Source organism: Dendrobates tinctorius, unplaced genomic scaffold (assembly GCF_039654945.1).
Source record: "Dendrobates tinctorius isolate UK_male_01 unplaced genomic scaffold, ASM3965494v1 ptg000093l, whole genome shotgun sequence".
NCBI classification, from domain to species: Eukaryota; Metazoa; Chordata; class Amphibia; order Anura; family Dendrobatidae; genus Dendrobates; species Dendrobates tinctorius.
The window spans coordinates 3,110,846-3,130,240 of NW_027361761.1; the positions used below are offsets into that span (position 1 = coordinate 3,110,846).

General features: G+C 47.8%; 1 protein-coding gene across 2 annotated transcripts in view; it reads right to left on the bottom strand.

The window, feature by feature from the left end:
* The window catches only part of PINX1 (PIN2 (TERF1) interacting telomerase inhibitor 1), a 131,563-nt gene extending 114,247 nt beyond the window's left edge, over positions 1–17,316 (bottom strand). Inside the window, exons 1-5 of one of the 2 annotated variants that reach the window (XM_073586368.1) lie at positions 17,138–17,316; positions 14,328–14,437; positions 12,875–12,967; positions 11,599–11,677; positions 1,460–1,552 (exon numbers count right to left, since the gene is read on the bottom strand). In XM_073586368.1, the coding sequence (XP_073442469.1) occupies positions 1,460–1,552; positions 11,599–11,677; positions 12,875–12,967; positions 14,328–14,437; positions 17,138–17,156 (394 nt within the window). In that variant the 5' untranslated portion in view covers positions 17,157–17,316. Of the gene's footprint in view, positions 1–1,459; positions 1,553–11,598; positions 11,678–12,874; positions 12,968–14,327; positions 14,438–15,489; positions 15,583–17,137 lie in introns of those variants that run through there. The other variant, XM_073586370.1, reaches the window with a different exon arrangement.
* Positions 17,317–19,395: the final 2,079 nt, after the last annotated feature.

Consider the following 19,395-nt stretch of genomic DNA (forward strand, 5'->3'; position numbering starts at 1 on the left):
CCTCAGTGTGAGCTATAATTACCGGGGGGATAATTGTATCATTGCTTGTGTGTTTAGCGCACTTGTCAGGAGGACCCGGGGCCAAAACACACTGGAGCTGCATAATTATCCTCCCCCCATAATTACCCCGCAGTGTCTCCCGGTGCACATCTTAATGGAATGATATAAGGGGGGGGGGGCAACACCACTCACCCATCACATCCCAAACCCCTCTGACCTCCAAACTCTTAACACGCCGGGAGAGCGCCCCCTGTCTGCTAACACCGGTACTACACCACAGCCTGACACCAGGAGAACGCCCCCTGTCTGCTAACACTGGTACTACACCACAGCCTGACACCAAGAGAGCGCCCCCTGTCTGCTAGCACCGGTATTATATCACAGCCTGACACCAGGAGAGCACCCCTTGTCTGCTAACACCGGTACTACACCACAGCCTGACACCAGGAGAGCGTCCCCTGTCTGCTAACACCGGTATTATATCACAGCCTGACACCAGGAGAGTACCCCCTGTCTGCTAGCACCGGTATTATATCACAGCCTGACACCAGGAGAGCACCCCTTGTCTGCTAACACCGGTACTACACCACAGCCTGACACCAGGAGAGCGTCCCCTGTCTGCTAACACCGGTATTATATCACAGCCTGACACCAAGAGAGCGCCCCCTGTCTGCTAGCACCGGTATTATATCACAGCCTGACACCAGGAGAGCACCCCTTGTCTGCTAACACCGGTACTACACCACAGCCTGACACCAGGAGAGCTACCCCTGTCTGCCAACACCGGTACTACACCACAGCCTGACACCAGGAGGGCACCCCCTGTCTGCTAACACCGGTACTACACCACAGCCTGACACCAGGAGAGCGTCCCCTGTCTGCCAACACCGGTACTACACCACAGCCTGACACCAGGAGAGCTACCCCTGTCTGCCAACACCGGTACTACACCACAGCCTGACACCAGGAGGGCACCCCCTGTCTGCTAACACCGGTACTACACCACAGCCTGACACCAGGAGGGCGCCCCCTGTCTGCTAACACCAGTACTACACCACAGCCTGACACCAGGAGAGCGCCCCCTGTCTGCTAACAACCTTATATCAAGCCTGACACCAGGAGAGCGCCCGTTCCATTTCACAGCATTTTACCATTATAATGACTGTACTCCATTAACTCCGCTCACATCCAGAGCTGCATTCTGAATTCTGTTTGTTGCTACTTATGCTGACAGAACCTGTAAAAGTCAGCTCAAGTCCTATTAACATCCCGCTGGTGGTATTTTTTTTTTTTTTCCCTTGTACGCCGTTGCCCAAATCTGAGCAGACACGATGACCTGAGAGTTGCTGGAACATTTTAAAGATCTATTGTATTAGCATATAAACATTTTAAAGATTTATTTAAAAAAACAAACAAACTTTTTTTTCCCTCATCCCCGATTCCTTTCTATTGCACTCACCTTTGGCAAATTTCATGTAGTGCACTCTCTTCTTAGAGGACTTAGACTTCTCTTCCAAACTAAAAGACTTCTTATTCTCATTATCAGAAGACGCTTAAGAGAAGAAAAAAAAACAAAAACCATAAAATAAATATCAATATCTGTATCCAGGCAGATCGCACACGACACCCTTCAACGCCCATATACTTTGCACGTGTCAGTATAACGGCCTCATCAAGTTTATTTCTGATAACTGATCTGTGGCACATTTTAAGTAAACACTTTCCAAAAAAACGAATATAAAGTTTGGAGCATATTGCAACTTTTTTTTTTTACATGTTAATTGCTACAATTCCCGAGGTTAGAAAAGAGCATGAGACCGATGTGTGTCTGTCATCTTCATTACCAAAAACTGGCTACAAGAGATTACACAGGACTACAGTGTCTGAGCGTGTCCCTGCAGATCAGGGCCCCCTGTTCTCTTCTCTGTTGGAACGGAAGGGGTTAATGCCTGGGGTGTGAGCGTGTGTTCACACTGTGAAATTCTTCATGTTATTTTATATATATAAATAATGATTTGAGACGATCTGGAGGGCAGGGACCTCAGTACTTGTGTGTGCACAGAAACAATCTACTGGGGATATACACACATATAAGACAGTCACATTCTAATGAAAGGTGTAACAATGCTGCCACCATGTGGTCAATAGAAGAAATGACAATGACCATTATAGGTTTACATCACTGCGGCAGAATCAGTACAACAGGATAAGTAATACAGGGGCGGATATACCACATGTGCAGCTGCAACGGGGCCCGGAGGTGGGGGGGGGGCCCTGTAGGGCGGCTAACACTGAAGGCAATCTGGCCTGTTTATTTGACCCCGAGGCTCCAGGGGCCTCCTGGCCAGACTGCCCTCATGTGCAAAGGGCAGGGAGTGATCCCTGAAGTTCCGCAGCCTACAGAAGAAAACAGTGTAGGTAGCGGAGCTGCAGGGAGCCATGCTCTGCTTCCTGCCCACGCTTCCTGTCTGACACAGCAGCATGGCTGGATGACCTCAGCTTTCAGCGTGGCTTCTGTGGCTGCCGACAATAACAACGCTGTGGCTTTGGGGAACATGCGGAGAGGTGAGTGGTGTGTGTGTAGGTGGTGGAGAGGGCAATGATGGGGAGTAGTGGGGGAGAAGGCAATGATGGGGGTGGTGGAGGAGAGGGCGATGATGGGGGTGGTGGAGGAGAGGGCGATGATGGGGGTGGTGGAGGAGAGGGCGATGATGGGGGTGGTGGAGGAGAGGGCGATGATGGGGGTGGTGGTGGAGAGGGTAATGATGAGGAGTTGTGGGGGAGAAGGCAAAGATGGGGTCGTGGTGGAAAGGCCAATGATGGGGGTGGTGGAAAGGGCAATGATGGGGGTGGTGGAATTGGCAATGATGGGACGAGTGGTGGGGGAGAAAAATGCAATGATAGAGATAATAGAGGTGATGGAAAGTGCAATGATGGGAGTTATGGGGGTGGTGGAGAGGACAATGATGGGATGCGGGGGGAGGGGTGTTGGGGATTTGAATGGGAGGAAGGGGGACTTATAATGGAGTTACGAGCAGGAGGAGGGGGGGTAGGGCATTAGATATAGAGGTAAAATTAATTGGGTGGTGGAGGAGGGTGCCAAGCCCCTGATAGCAAATAGCATCCTCCCCATCTCACATTTCATTGTGATGCTATTGAAGACTTAGGGTACCGTTACACCTAGCGACTCAGCAGCGATCCCGACCAGCGATATGACGCGGTCAGGATCCCTGGTGCATCGCTAGGTGGTCGCTAGTGAGCTGCCACACAGGCAGATCTCAATAGCGACATCGCTGGGGACGGGGGTCGCTACTTACCTGTTAGACGCGATGATCCTGCGTCCTCCCGCCCGGCTCCATGCGCCGCTCATCGTCACAGCAGGAAGCGCCGCAGGAAGTGGCCGACGAGGAATGGTCCAGCAGCTTCCCGCGCGATCAGCGATAACCAGCGGAGGGAGCCGGTCGGAGGTATCAGACACAGCGATATCGCTAGCAATATCGCTATAACGTCACAAAATCAGTGACTTTACAGCGATATTGCTAGCGATATCGCAGTGTGTAACGGGGGCTCTAAAATGTATTGGGGAGAGGAGGTGATAAGGTGCATAGGACACTTTATAATGAACTGAAAGGTGGGAGAAGATGCTGTCAGGGACTTGTAATGAATTGGGAGGTGGCGGAGGAGGCCCAGTACCTCATGGCGTCTTCTCCCATCCCCTAGATTCATTATGATGCTATCAAGGACTTATAATGAATGATGGGGACACAGGACAGGGACTCGGGCTATGTGCACACATTCAGGATTTGCAGGAGATAATTCTGCTGCATCTCCTAATGTGCTGGCAGAAAGAAAGTTGCGTAAAATACATATATTTTTTCCCCAAGTTTTTCCCACGCTTTTGTTACGTATTTTCCCCATTAGTACAGGAGAAATACGCTGTAAGAATTGACATTATGCAGATTTTAACCTGCTGCAAATCTGCAAAGAAAAAATAAGCAAGGTGTGCCCGAGACTTCAGGGATCTCACTCACTTTTCCTGTACTGTAAAAGATCGCATATATGCCGTGTGCACACAGCCGGACAGGTATTTGGGGAGAGTCACAGACTGAATCATTTATATTATACTAATGGGGGGCACAGTGCTGCTCATCACTTTATATTATTAATGGTGCGTGGCTAATAGTATAGTAATGGTGGGGCACATATCTGTATTCGGGGGGGGAGACACATGTATGTATACAGAGTATGTGACCTTGTTATTTTCAGGGCTGTGACGATCATTGTGACAAGACGAATCATAGCTGGGAGATGTCGACATGAAGGTCTGACAAGATGGAGAAGAAACAGGAGAAAGTGGCTCTAATTAGACAACCCGTCAGCGGTAAGTGCCTGGATGTAGATATTATTCTGTATCTGCACTGTGTCACATGGAGTGATAATGTTTTTTTGCAAAATCCCTTATTCTACATTCTCACATTTGAGTAAAATGTCCGTATGCTTCCAGGTTTTTTTTTTCCTCAGAGGGCACATGGGCTCATAGAGTTTTACAGGTCCATTCACACATACATGAAAATCGCAGATCTGAAAAGGTTTTGTTCAGATCCATTTTTGACAAGACATGCTCAATGCATCTGTAAAAGCGGCAGCACACCGACACTGCAAACGGATACAGGAATGTAGCCTTATATATAGCACAGTCCCTTATTATACTGTATAGCGCCGTCCTTAGTTACATAGTTTCCTCTTTTATTATGTATAACACCGTCCCTTATTACGTACCACCCTCTCTAGTTATATATGGTGCCGTCCCTTATTATATAGCTTCTCTGCTGTTATATACAGTGCTGTCTCTTACATAGTGTATTCTTGTTATTTTTTATTCACAGCGCCCTCTTTTATTACACATAGTCCCCTCTCTTGTTACATATAAAATGACTGCTGATGGAGGAGCCGGTGACCAAACTACCAGTCCATCAGCTCCTCCATTAGAAAGGAAGCTTTCCCATGCTCCATCAGCCATCATTGCATTATATATCTACAGTGGGTTCGGAAAGTATTCAGACCCCTTTAAATTTTTCACTGTTTGTTTCATTGCAGCCATTAGGTAAATCCAAAAGCGTTAATTTTTTTCTTATTAATGTACACTCTGTACCCCATCTTGACTGAAAAAGCAGAAATGTATACGTTTTTGCAAATTTATTAAAAAAGAAAAACTGAAATATCACATGGTCATAAGTATTCAGCTCCTATGCTCAGACACTCATTTGTCACACGCCCTTGTGATCCTCCTTGAGATGGTTCTACTCCTTCATTGGAGTCCAGCTGTGTGTAATTAAACTGATAGGACTTGATTTGTAAAGGCGCACACCTGTCTATATAATACCTCACAGCTCACAGTGCATGTCAGACCAAATGAGAATCATGAGGCCAAAGGAACTGGCCAAGGAGCTCAGAGACAGAATTGTGGCAAGGCACAGATCTGGCCAAGGTTACAAAGAATTTCCGCAGTACTGAAGGTTCCTAAGAGCACAGGAGCCTCCAGAATCCTTAAACGGAAGAAGATTGGGACCACCAGAAGTCTTCCTAGACCTGGCCGTCCAGCAAAACTGAGCAATCGTGGGAGAAGAGCCTTGGTGTGAGAGGTAAAGAAGAACCCCAAGATCACTGTGGCTGAGCTCCACAGATGCAGTAGGGAGATGGAAGGAAGTTCCACAAAGTTAACTTTAATCACTGCAGCCCTCCACCAGTCGGGCCTTTATGGCTGAGTGGCCAGACAGAAGCCTCTCCTCAGTGCCAGACATATGAAAGCCAGCATACAGTTTGCTAAAAAACACATGAAGGACTCCCAGACTATGAGAAATAAGTTTCTCTGGTCTGATGAGGTGAAGATAGAACTTTTTGGTGATAATTCTAAGCGGTATGTGTGGAGAAAACCAGGCACAGCTCATCACCTGCCCAATACAATCCCAACAGTGAAACATGGTGGAGGCAGCATCATGCTATGGGGGTGTTTTTCAGCTGCAGGGACAGGACGACTGGTTGCAATTGAAGGAAACATGAATGTGGCCAAGTACAGAGAGATCCTGGATGAAAACCTCTTCCAGAGTGCTCTGGACCTCAGACTTGGCCAAAGGTTTACCTTCCAACAAGACAATGACCCTAAGCACACAGCTAAAATAACAAAGAAGTGTCTTCAGTACAACTCTGTGACCATTCTTGACCGGCCCAGCCAGAGCCCTGACCTAAACCCAATTGAGCATCTATGGAGAGACCTGAAAATGGCTGTCCACCAACGTTCACCATCCAACCTGACGGAACTGTAGAGGATCTGCAAGGAAGAATGGCAGAGGATCCCCAAATCCAGGGGTGAAAAACTTGTGGAATCATTCCCAAGAAGACTCATGGCTGAACTAGCTCAAAAGGTGCATCTACCCAATATTGAGCAAAGGGTCTGAATACTTATGACCATGTGAGATTTCAGTTTTTCTTTTTAATAAATTTGCAAAAATTTCTACATTTCTGTTTTTTTCAGTCAAGATGGGGTGTAGAGTGTACATTAGGGTGACCGCAAAAAATCGATGTCGGAATTTTGTCCGTCTGGACGCCACAAAACGATTCCCCTTTCCAGATATTGAGAGAGCCAAAATTTGAGCTCGATCAAACGACGTTAACCCATGCCGCTCGTCGCTCAAAGTTTGAAAAAATCCAAATTGAGGTATTTTAAGATTTAGGTATTTTGCATAGTCTGTTAGACCAGGGGTCCCCAACCGCCGGTCCGCGGCCCAGCACCGGGCCGCTGCAGTGCCCTTGCCGGTCCGCGGACACAAGGGGAGCCAGGGGCGGTCAGTGGCGTAGCGGGGGCTGGGGCGGCGCGCAGCAGTTCTTAGCGGCGGCCAGGGAGCGATCCAAGCAGCTCCGCTGCCTGCAAGAGGGAATAGCAGGAGCGGAGCTGCAAGGACCCGTCCAGCTTCCTGCCCGCCGCCCGCGCTTCCTGTCTCTGACACAGAGAGGAGCGCGGCCGCTGCTGTGTGAGAGCGAGGAAGCGCGGGCGATGCTGCGACAGGTGAGAGGAGAGATGTGGTGTGTGTGTATGTCTGTGTGTGTCTGTGTGTGTGTGTGTGTGTGTCTCTGTCTGTGTGTGGTGTGTGTGTGTGTGTGTGTGTGGTGTGTGTATGTGTTGGTCTGTGTTTGTGTAGCCTGGCCCTGGAGGAGATGGGGACATGAGGAGAGGGCCATGAGGGGAGTGATGGAGAGACGGCAGTGATGGGGTGAAGGCAATGATGGGGAGAGGGGAGTGATGGGGTGAAGGCAATGATGGGGAGAAGGGAGTGATGGGGTGAAGGCAATGATGGAGAGAAGGGAGTGATGGGGTGAAGGCAATGATGGAGAGAAGGGAGTGATGGGGTGAAGGCAATGATGGGGAGAGGGCAGTGATGGGGTGAAGGCAATGATGGGGAGAGGGCAGTGATGGGGTGAAGGCAATGATGGGGAGAAGGAAGTGATGGGGTGAAGGCAATGATGGAGAGAAGGGAGTGATGGGGTGAAGGCAATGATGGGGAGAGGGCAGTGATGGGGTGAAGGCAATGATGGGGAGAGGGCAGTGATGGGGTGAAGGCAATGATGGGGAGAGGGCAGTGATGGGGTGAAGGCAATGATGGAGAGATGGCAGTGATGGGGTGAAGGCAATGATGGGGAGAGGGGAGTGATGGGGTGAAGGCAATGATGGGGAGAGGGGAGTGATGGGGTGAAGGCAATGATGGGGAGAAGGGAGTGATGGGGTGAAGGCAATGATGGGGAGAAGGCAATGATGGGGAGAAGGGAGTGATGGGGTGAAGGCAATGATGGGGAGAAGGGGGTGATGGGGAGAAGGCAATGATGGGGAGAGGGGAGTGATGAGGTGAAGGCAATGATGGGGAGAAGGGAGTGTTACTTACAGTTTGAACGCTACTGACTGGCATTATCAATTCCTTGGATATCTTTTTGTATCCCTTCCCTGTTTTATACAGTTCAACTATCTTTTCCCGTATATCCATTGACAATTCTTTTGCTTTCCTCATGACTCACAACCCAGAAATATCAGTGGCTGGATGAAAGATGCAAGAGTCTGTCTGGATCCCAGAAACTCACTCAGCTTTTATGCACACACACTGATTACAAGCAAACAGGTCGCAGGTGAGGATGTTACCTTTAGTAGCCATTCACACCCATTTGTGTCAACTTCTGTGCATGTTATCAGGCCAAAATCACCAGGGTATGTGAACTTTTGATCAGGGTCATTTGGATATTTTGGGTTGTCATTATGATTTAGAAAGAGAAAACACAGTAGTCTGACAATAAATGTCTTCACCCAACCACTAACCATGAGTGGAGAAAAAGATTTGGTGTTATTCATAGTCTCTGAAAAAAGGCCAAGAAAGCAAAAATTCTGCAGGGGCATATAACTCAGGATCAGTAATGTAATGTATGTACACAGTGACTGCACCAGCAGAATAGTGAGTGCAGCTCTGGAGTATAATACAGGATGTAACTCAGGATCAGTAATGTAATGTATGTACACAGTGACAGTACCAGCAGAATAGTGAGTGCAGCTCTGGAGTATAATACAGGATGTAACTCAGGATCAGTAATGTAATGTATGTACACAGTGACAGCACAAGCAGAATAGTGAGTGCAGCTCTGGGGTATAATACAGGATGTAACTCAGGATCAGTAATGTATGTACGCAGTGACTGCACCAGCAGAACAGTGAGTGCAGCTCTGGATTATAATACAGGATGTAACTCAGGATCAGTAATGTAATGTATGTACACAGTGACTGCACCAGCAGAATAGTGAGTGCAGCTCTGAAGTAGAATACAGGATGTAACTCAGGATCAGTAATGTAATGTATGTACACAGTGACTGCACCAGCAGAATAGTGAGTGCAGCTCTGGGGTATAATACAGGAGGTAACTCAGGATCAGTAATGTAATGTATGTACACACTGACTGCAGCAGCAGAATAGTGAGTGCAGCTCTGGAGTATAATACAGAATGTAACTCAGGATCAGTAATGTATGTACACAGTGACTGCACCAGCAGAATAGTGAGTGCAGCTCTGAAGTAGAATACAGGATGTAACTCAGGATCAGTAATGTATGTACACAGTGACTGCACCAGCAGAATAGTGAGTGCAGCTCTGGAGTATAATACAGGAGGTAACTCAGTATCAGTAATGTATGTACACAGTGACTGCACCAGCAGAATAGTGAGTGCAGCTCTGGAGTATAATACAGGAGGTAACTCAGGATCAGTAATGTATGTACACAGTGACTGCACCAGCAGAATAGTGAGTGCAGCTCTGGAGTATAATACAGGATGTAACTCAGGATCAGTAATGTATGTACGCAGTGACTGCACCAGCAGAACAGTGAGTGCAGCTCTGGATTATAATACAGGATGTAACTCAGGATCAGTAATGTAATGTATGTACACAGTGACTGCACCAGCAGAATAGTGAGTGCAGCTCTGAAGTAGAATACAGGATGTAACTCAGGATCAGTAATGTAATGTATGTACACAGTGACTGCACCAGCAGAATAGTGAGTGCAGCTCTGGGGTATAATACAGGAGGTAACTCAGGATCAGTAATGTAATGTATGTACACAGTGACTGCACCAGCAGAATAGTGAGTGCAGCTCTGAAGTAGAATACAGGATGTAACTCAGGATCAGTAATGTAATGTATGTACACAGTGACTGCACCAGCAGAATAGTGAGTGCAGCTCTGGGGTATAATACAGGATGTAACTCAGGATCAGTAATGTATGTACGCAGTGACTGCACCAGCAGAACAGTGAGTGCAGCTCTGGATTATAATACAGGATGTAACTCAGGATCAGTAATGTAATGTATGTACACAGTGACTGCACCAGCAGAATAGTGAGTGCAGCTCTGAAGTAGAATACAGGATGTAACTCAGGATCAGTAATGTAATGTATGTACACAGTGACTGTACCAGCAGAATAGTGAGTGCAGCTCTGGGGTATAATACAGGAGGTAACTCAGGATCAGTAATGTAATGTATGTACACACTGACTGCAGCAGCAGAATAGTGAGTGCAGCTCTGGAGTATAATACAGAATGTAACTCAGGATCAGTAATGTATGTACACAGTGACTGCACCAGCAGAATAGTGAGTGCAGCTCTGAAGTAGAATACAGGATGTAACTCAGGATCAGTAATGTATGTACACAGTGACTGCATCAGCAGAATAGTGAATGCAGCTCTGGGGTATAATACAGGATGTAACTCAGGATCAGTAATGTAATGTATATACACAGTGACTGCATCAGCAGAATAGTGAATGCAGCTCTGGGGTATAATACAGGATGTAACTCAGGATCAGTAATGTAATGTATGTACACAGTGACTGCACCAGCAGAATAGTGAGTGCAGCTCTGGAGTATAATACAGGATGTAACTCCTGATCAGTAATGTAATGTATGTACACAGTGACTGCACCAGCAGAATAGTGAGTTCAGCTCTGGGGTATAACACAGGATGTAACTCAGGATCAGTAATGTATGTACACAGTGACTGCACCAGCAGAATAGTGAGTGCAGCTCTGGAGTATAATACAGGATGTAACTCAGGATCAGTAATGTAATGTATGTACACAGTGACTGCATCAGCAGAATAGTGAATGCAGCTCTGGGGTATAATACAGGATGTAACTCAGGATCAGTAATGTAATATATGTACACAGTGACTGCACCAGGATGAAACTCAGTGATCAAAACTGGATCCTTTAAACAGATGATCTGACTGATACTGAGAACCAAGGGTCTGCAGCTCTTATTTAGTGGTGGCCCTTTCACAGATGCGCCCTCAGTCCCCTAAAAGCCGAGCCTGCACAATACTCAGAAGTTGACAGTGGTGTTACACAGCCAGCATCTGCAGCAGCTGGAATTTGCTGTGATTAGTGATGGGCGAGTAGCATCGTTGCTCGGGTGGTCTCTGAGTATTTTGGCGTGCTCAGAGATCTAGTTTTTGTTGTCTCAGCTGCATGATTTGTGACTGCTGGACAGGCTGAATGCATGTGGGGATTTCCTAACAAACAGGCATTCCACACAAGTATTCAGCCTGTCTAGCAGTCGCACATCATGTAGCTGAGACATCGAAAACTAAATCTTCGAGCACACCAAAATACTCGCACCCGAGCATGCTCGGGGAGATCCGAACACCGAGTATACTCGCTCATCACTAGCTGCGATCATTGCTTTTAACCATTTGAATGTTGGTGTCAATCATCTCTGAGAGCAGCATGTAAATGAAGAGATCGCATGGCACTGATGGGTTGTTATGGCAGTCGGGGGCCAGGTGAATGCCCCCATGGCTGCCATCTTTGCTCTCTTGTGAAGCCCATCCTGTGGCTGAGCTTCATAGAAATAAAATACATTCTATCTCGACAATCATGTTGTCAGGTCATTATTATGTAGATGGAAAAATAACATTTTTTTTTTTTTATAACTCTTGGAAGAAGAAAAGGAAAAAATACCCCAGAACTTGCCCTTGTCAGGTAGGTGATCACATTGATCAGTAGTTTTTGCAGAACTCACCTGCGCTCCCGGTCCCGTGACAGTCGTTCAGCTCTGCCAGCAGCTGGTTAAAATCATCTTGATGGGCGATCCAGTTATCCTGCAATTATAGAGGAAAACCGGACAATAAAACGTAGTGTAGACAACGCCGTCCATGGACAGCAGCTACGCTCGCACTATTACCCCAATTTTTTTTTTTTTTAATCTTATTTTAGTGGCTAAATATATTTTTTTGCAAAAGTCTGAAAAATGTTGTCCCAGATTTCTGTCTTCTACGGCCTCTGTCTATCACTACTGTAGAGAATAAGTCACCAGTGAATCTGTCAGTGAGCTCGTACTGGTCTCAAACGCTTATCTCTCTTCTCCTGAACCATCTTCCAAGCCGATTTATGAGCAAACCATAGATTTACTTTCATCTGGTCATACGTTAGATTAGGAGACAGGACCTGTGCTTCACTTGCTGCCATCATATATCTTGTTTCCTGACTTTTCCCCGCTGCAGGCTTTCGCTCATGTGTATACACTAAATGCTATGATGTCTCCCATACACTGCAGACACAAGGAATTCCTGCTCTTCTGTCTCTATGTAATAAATTCACAGAAGAAGGAGCAGCATGGAGGACATTATATGACAGTACTGTACAGTGTAGCTGTGAATCCAGATAGCAGTAGCATGGAGGACATCATAGAGCAGCACTGTACAGTGTAGCGGTGAATCCAAATAGCAGAAGCATGGAGGACATTTTATGACATTACTGTACAGTGTAGCTGTAAATCCAGATAGCAGCAGCATGGAGGACATCATACAGAAGTACTGTACAGTGTACTTCTGAATCCAGCTCTATGATAAGTTAGCTAGAATCTGCACCATCTGTTGGCCTGCCTCAACCTGGGCCTTCCCACTTCATAGATTTCAATAAAACTGTAATCTGATCCCTCACTGTGCTAACCATCCTTCAGCGTCAATGATGAGCTCAGAAAGGGAGAAGTGGCTCATACGTGGAGAAAGAAGATTTCTCTAATAAGATAAATTACAACATTTTTATACAACTCATTGTATGAAGTGAATGTTGAATGTACAGTGACCGTCCTCTAAGCCGATGTCTGTCCATATCAAAATTGAGCTTTCATTGCTGGGCTGGGCGAGCCGGCAAGCAGGAGGCGGTCCACAGTGCAATGGTCTGGTGGCCACCGCCATGGCCGCTAGACCAGGGTCCTGCAAATCTGTTTGCTCTGTATTTCAGACTGCTGCTTTTATCCTGTCTTCCATCCATTTGGGCTCCTGTGGGGTCAGTACCTCGTGATTGCTGTTCGCTCCGAGTCCCAGCGTGTTGTTCTTCACGTGAACCTTGACGTGTTCGGTGGATCCCTGCTCCTGAGCACCGAGCCCCTGTAAATCAAGAACGAATGTTATTAGCTTCAGCAGCGGAAAGTCCTTCGGTCAGAAGGTTTTAGTGCAGAAAAGTCTAAAAGGAGTTGGCGACTTCTGAAGAGGTTTTTAACTCCTTGGATGTATAGGCACGTCATTGGTCGTCTCCTTGCATTTGATGTGGGCTCTGGTGCGGAGCTTCTATCTTTCCCTGCACATGACAGCTGATCTGATCAGCTGTGATTCGCCTCTAACAGCCGCGGGTGGAATGACAATCCACCCGCGGCTGTTAACATGTTAAAATGCCACTGTCAATCTCTGACAGCGGCATTTAAATGGTTCGTTCCGTTAGTGAGTCATATGACACGCCCATCGGCTCCCCAGTCACGTGATTGCGGGTCGCAGGTGGGTTGCTCTAACACTCTAACAGCTGGGGGTCTGCAGAAGACCCCCGTGCCTGTCAATGTAAATTTCCTATGAAAGCAGGCTACAGGAGATGATGACGATTTCTGCTATACATAGCATGGCTGAAGCCCAATGTATAACACAGGCGATCGGACGATCGCAGCTTCAAGTCTTTTAAGGAGACGAAGCAAGTAAAAACAAAAAGTAAAAAAAAAGTCAAATCACCTCCTTTTGCACCATTCAAAATAAAATAAAAATATACATATTTGGTATCGTCGCGTTCAGAATCACCCGATCTATCCAAATATAAAAAGTATTAATTAGATCAGTAAATGGTGTAAATAAATAAATCAAAAGTGCCAAAATGATATTTTCTTGGTTGCAATAAACTGCAGTAAGAGTCCAACACTTCTATTTCTGAAAGCTTCTCACTATTCGGCGTTGTTTACCGCAGCGGGAGAAACTTTTGCACAGTACAGTATATACAATATATTTCTTTGCGCGATGTTCCATACAAACTAATGGCATTGCTTTCACGTTGTGGAGTGGTGGGGGCTTTTACATCATATTTGTAACTAGATTGCAGTAACATTAATGATAAAGAGACATCACTGCGCACTCAGCACTTACATTACAAGAAATGTAAGGACTGTGCATGGTTGTTGCGGGGTTAAAGTAATATTCTCATCTGGTCACAGTATCATATAATACACAGCATAAGCGACGAATTGCAGATTGCTGGTGGTCCGAGCACTGGGAGAACCCCCCCAATCCTAAGAATGAGGTTCTGAAACTCCCTGCTAGAGAGTAGTGGTCACCACTCCATGCACTGTCTATGGGAGCATCAGAAAGAGAGCGCAGCACTCAGCCATCCCTGAGAATGAACGGAGCGCTCCTGGGATTGCTGGGGGTCTCAGCGGTGATCATTTGCTAAGATGAGGGTAACCCTACAGCAGTGCCCCCTCTGGAACCGCACCTTGCCCTTAGACCAGCCCATCTTCTCCAGCATCTTCTGCCCAAACTTGGTCTCATCATTGCTCCACGCGCTGTTTCTGGGATCCACCGACCACTTCTGCTTCCTGCGAGCTGCGGGAAATAACAGCCAATATAAGACTATAAAGGTGCGAGCCATCACGGGTCAACACAACTACTGAACCCCTTAAAGGGGCATTGCCAAGTCAGAAAGTTATCTCCCATCTATAAGACAGGGGATAACTGTCCAATTACTGGGGGTACAACTGACTTGCCCCCTGAAAACCAGTATGGAGCAAGGGGCGATCACACGCTCTACCACTCCATTCTCAGGAGCGCCAGAGACGGCTGAGCACCGCACTCCACTCGTCTCCGGAAAGCTCATTAGGATGAGTGGAGTGACGGTCCATACAATCAACCAAGATTGTGCGGAGCGGATGGGGGCCATGGCAGTCGGACCCCAGGGATAACTTTCAAACATGAAAATACCCCTTCAGGGACGCAGATATTTTCTGGGCATTTCAGTAGGTGTAACTTTTTTCTTTATTATTATGTCATTGCATAGGGGCTTTTTTTTTTTTTTTTTTGGGGGGGGGGGGGGTGTCTTCAATGGACCCATTTTGGAGAACAATAACAAATAAAATAATCGACCCATAGGTGTCATGTGACTGCTGCAAAAGTGACCACTGATCGGCTGCAGTCTTCACATTCTGTTCCAGCCAATGCCAGCGACCTTCTCTGATCGCCCACTGGTGTTTACGCTTCCCATTTCATCCATGGGATTGCTGCAGCCAATCATTGGTTGCAGCGGTGACCAGCGCATCACAGCAGCAGTTAGTGAGCTCATATTCCTGTCCGACCCACACAGGACACACGGACACTGGAGGGGGATCAGGGTATGAAGTTAAAAAAAAAAAAGCGATGGGCTGGATACGTGCTACTATTACAACAGCTCCCGAGCCCGATCTGTACATGCCACGAGGCAGCTGCGCTATACAGCCGGCAACTAACAGCAGCGACCGGGGCGAGCTCAGATTGCTGCTGTTTAATCAATGTCTGACTGAAGATTTTAGAGGGGGTTGTTTGGTCTAAGATGACAAGTCCGCAGTCACTCTACACACTTGCATTGAGCGAGGCTGCGCCCGTCTTGTCGGTATGTTGCATACCTGCTGTCACATGACCGTCGATCCCGGGGTGCTGACACCGGAGAATTCTAACAGCACACGGTGATGGTGTGAATATTCACAAGTCTGCAGTTACAGAGAGTTTTAGACCAGATAACACTTTAAAGTCGGACGATTCTAGCTGAGGTGCCCAACACCCCCCTTAATTTCAAGGTGCCAAGGAGTTATGTGCCGTCGCAGCGTGTGGCATCTCGGCATTGCGGGATCGCAGCACATGCTACAAAATACCCACCCCAAAAATAAAGTGTGGGGGGGGGGGGGGGAAATATAAAAAAAAAACACCAAAATTGCCATTTTTTTGGTCACTGCGCCACAATAATAAAAACACCCCATCCTTTTGTGTACCCAAAGATGTCATCAATATAAAAGACAGAAAAAGTAAAATAAGGAAAGTGACGTCTCAGAAATCTATTTTAAGACGGTAAAATGATAAAAAACGTCAGTAAATGATTTGGAAAAATGGATAAAAGTTAATGGGGTCAAAGCTACAAATGGTCCCGCAGTAATGAGCCCCCCGCGGCAATAATAGGCCTCCGCAGCGGCAACAACACGCCCACTCCCCGCGGCAACAACACGCCCACTCCCCGCGGCAACAACACGCCCACTCCCCGCGGCAACAACACGCCCACTCCCCGCGGCAACAACACGCCCACTCCCCGCGGCAACAACACGCCCACTCCCCGCGGCAACAACACACCCAATCCCCGCGGCAACAAAACGCCCACTCCCCGCGGCAACAACACGCCCACTCCCCGCGGCAACAACACGCCCACTCCCCGCGGCAACAACACGCCCACTCCCCGCGGCAACAACACGCCCACTCCCCGCGGCAACAACACGCCCACTCCCCGCGGCAACAACACGCCCACTCCCCGCGGCAACAACACGCCCACTCCCCGCGGCAACAACAAGCCCACTCCCCGCGGCAACAACACGCCCACTCCCCGCGGCAACAACACGCCCACTCCCCGCGGCAACAACACGCCCACTCCCCGCGGCAACAACACGCCCACTCCCCGCGGCAACAACACGCCCACTCCCCGCGGCAACAACACGCCCACTCCCCGCGGCAACAACACGCCCACTCCCCGCGGCAACAACACGCCCACTCCCCGCGGCAACAACAAGCCCACTCCCCGCGGCAACAACACACCCACTCCCCACAATAAGTCCCCCGCGGCAATAAGCCCCCCAACAGCAATAATAAGCCCCCCAGCGGCAATAACAAGCCTCATGCAGCAATAACAAGCCCCTCCGAGGCAGCAATAAGCCCCCCACAGCAATAACAAACCCCCCCGCGGCAGCAATAACAAACCCCTCGCAGCAATAATAAACCCCTGCAGGATTGGAGACGTGAAAAAAAGATGGTTCTGGGAGGCGAGAGAGGAAAAAACCAGAAATCAGCCGACACGGAGGGAATGGAGGAGGTCTCTTTGGATCCCCCTCAGCACCTCTGCTTGCTGTCAGTGAAGCAGACCTCCCATTAGATATAGTTGTATCAGCTGTAGACGGTGCCAGTGTCCCTCCGGGCTGCACGGCTCTGTGTACACCGGGGTCCTACGATCAGTACACGGACCCATGCGCTTCTCCCAGCCAGGAGTGAATGTCGCACGGCCAGGAGGAGACTTACGTTCTGCCAGCATCGCCATGATCCGGAGCTCCTGACACTCAATGTGGAGATCAGCTGGTCGCAGAGAGGTGACGTCATGCGAGAAAAAAAACACTACAGGGTAAGGAAAATGGCATTGAACCCAACGTATCGTATTTGTCCGCTATGCAGGAGCCATTTTGTTGTAGTCCTAACCTCACCGCTGGCGCCGGACAGAGGAGGCCGGGGCTGATGACGTAACATTGAATTCTACCGAGCACGTGTTGTAGTGCGTGGTGCGTCGGCAGTCAGATCCCGGCTCCTTCCTTATAAGGGAAAGACCAATCAGCGTTTAGCTTTCGTTTTTTAGATTACTGTTGAAAAATGAAAGCTCCCCCGTGATTGGTCGCTATGGGCACCTCTTTATTAGAGCGTTGCTATGTGGCCCCTCGGGGCCCTGTGCCACCATTTGTACAAGTGTAATAATAATAGCAAAAAAATACAATAGTTTCCGTTTCACATGCGGGTTTCCGTATTAATTTCAATAGCTTACGTCGGTGTGTTGAGACTTGAAAATGACCCAATTTTGCGTCTTTGTGTCTTTTCTCGTTCTGCAAGAAGGTTTTTTTTTTTGGCGAAGTGGCGCAAATCTACACCTGTGATGATGGACGTAAAATATATATATATATATATACAGAAATTGGAAGTCCAAGTGCAGTGAAAAATGGCGGAAAAAATCCCTGCAATTCCTCCATAAGGGAAACATAAATATGTTTTGGGTTTTGCATTTACAATGTTCATTGTGCGGTAACCGTAACCTGGTCGCCCGATTCTCGGGTTCATTACAATTTCGGAGATATCAGACTTATATTCCTTTTTTTTTATTATTATTTTAGTGGCTTAGAATATTTTTGTAAAAAAAAACAAAATACAGAAATTGGGTTTAGTTCCCCATTTTCCAAAAACCAGTAACCTTTTTTTTTTAAATTTCGATCCTAGAGATGAGTGAGAGTTTGTTTTTGTTTTTTTCTTTTTTTGCGGGGGGTCAAATATTGTTTTTATTGCCTTACATTGATTTTAGGAACTGAAGTTTGGTGACCAAAAATTGCAATTTTGGCTTTTTGCCATTGGCAATTCCCAACAAGCCCCTGCGACAAACAAAATTATAAAAGTTATGGCTCTTGGAGAAAGTGATGGAAAAGACGAAAGCGCAAGGACCAAAGTTGGATAGTTTGGAAGCACGGGCGATTTTAGGTGCTAATTTTCCCTATAAAATTGTATTAGATGCAGAACATCTACAGGTAAAAAACGCTTGTTAGGCCGGTTTCACATTTGCGCTTTATGGCGCTGCGACGGCCTGCGCATGGCCGCCGCTAAGCCCCGCCCCCTGCCGGCTCCCTGCCCGCCCCATTCGGTCATCGCCGCCTACTAGCGCACGTGGACGCTTGCGATCTGCGCACCCTATCTTTATCATAGGGTGCGCAGATCGTGCACTAGCAGGATTTTGCCGTGCGCTGCGCACTTTTGAAGGTGCGCCGACCGCGCCAAAATGCAACATGCTGCGTTCGGCGCACACGGGCGCACCTTCAAAAGTGCGCAGCGCACGGCAAAATCCTGCTAGTGCACGATCTGCGCACCCTATGCTAAAGATAGGGTGCGCAGATCGCAAGCGTCCACGTGCGCTAGTAGGCGGCGATGACCGGATGGGGCGGGCAGAGAGCCGGCAGGGGGCGGGGCTTAGCGGCGGCCATGCGTAGGCCGTCGCTGGGCCATAAAGCGCAAATGTGAAACCGGCCTAATCTACACACAACAGTATCGATAAAGTTTTGTCAAGTACCAGGAAGCATCAAAAGCAAAGCAGCTTACTTTAAGACAAGGCACGGAAACTACGGCATCATTAATGGGGTCTAAGGGGTAATGTTTCTCCTTGTGGACAGTGACATATCTAACATGCCAGGGTAAGGAGACTTATAGGCCATGCAGTTATTGAATTTCCCACAGGAGCATTGCCGGGCCTATAAGTCTCCTTACCCTGTCAGGCATGTCGCTCTCCACAAGGAGAAGCGTTTCCCCACAGACCCAAATCCGATCTCTTCCCTTGCACTGGGGAGGGGCAACTCCCCGAAACACATATTTGCAAATAGAGATTCTGGTTTGGATTTAGGGCCGATTTTGACTTTTAGGCCCTAGAGGTCAAGTTTTCTTCCTCTCTGAAGAGGCAATTTACAGATCAATATTGGTAGAAACACTTTCCTATTGTCGCGTTCTATGGCTTTTATTTATTCTGTCCTGTGTTTCTT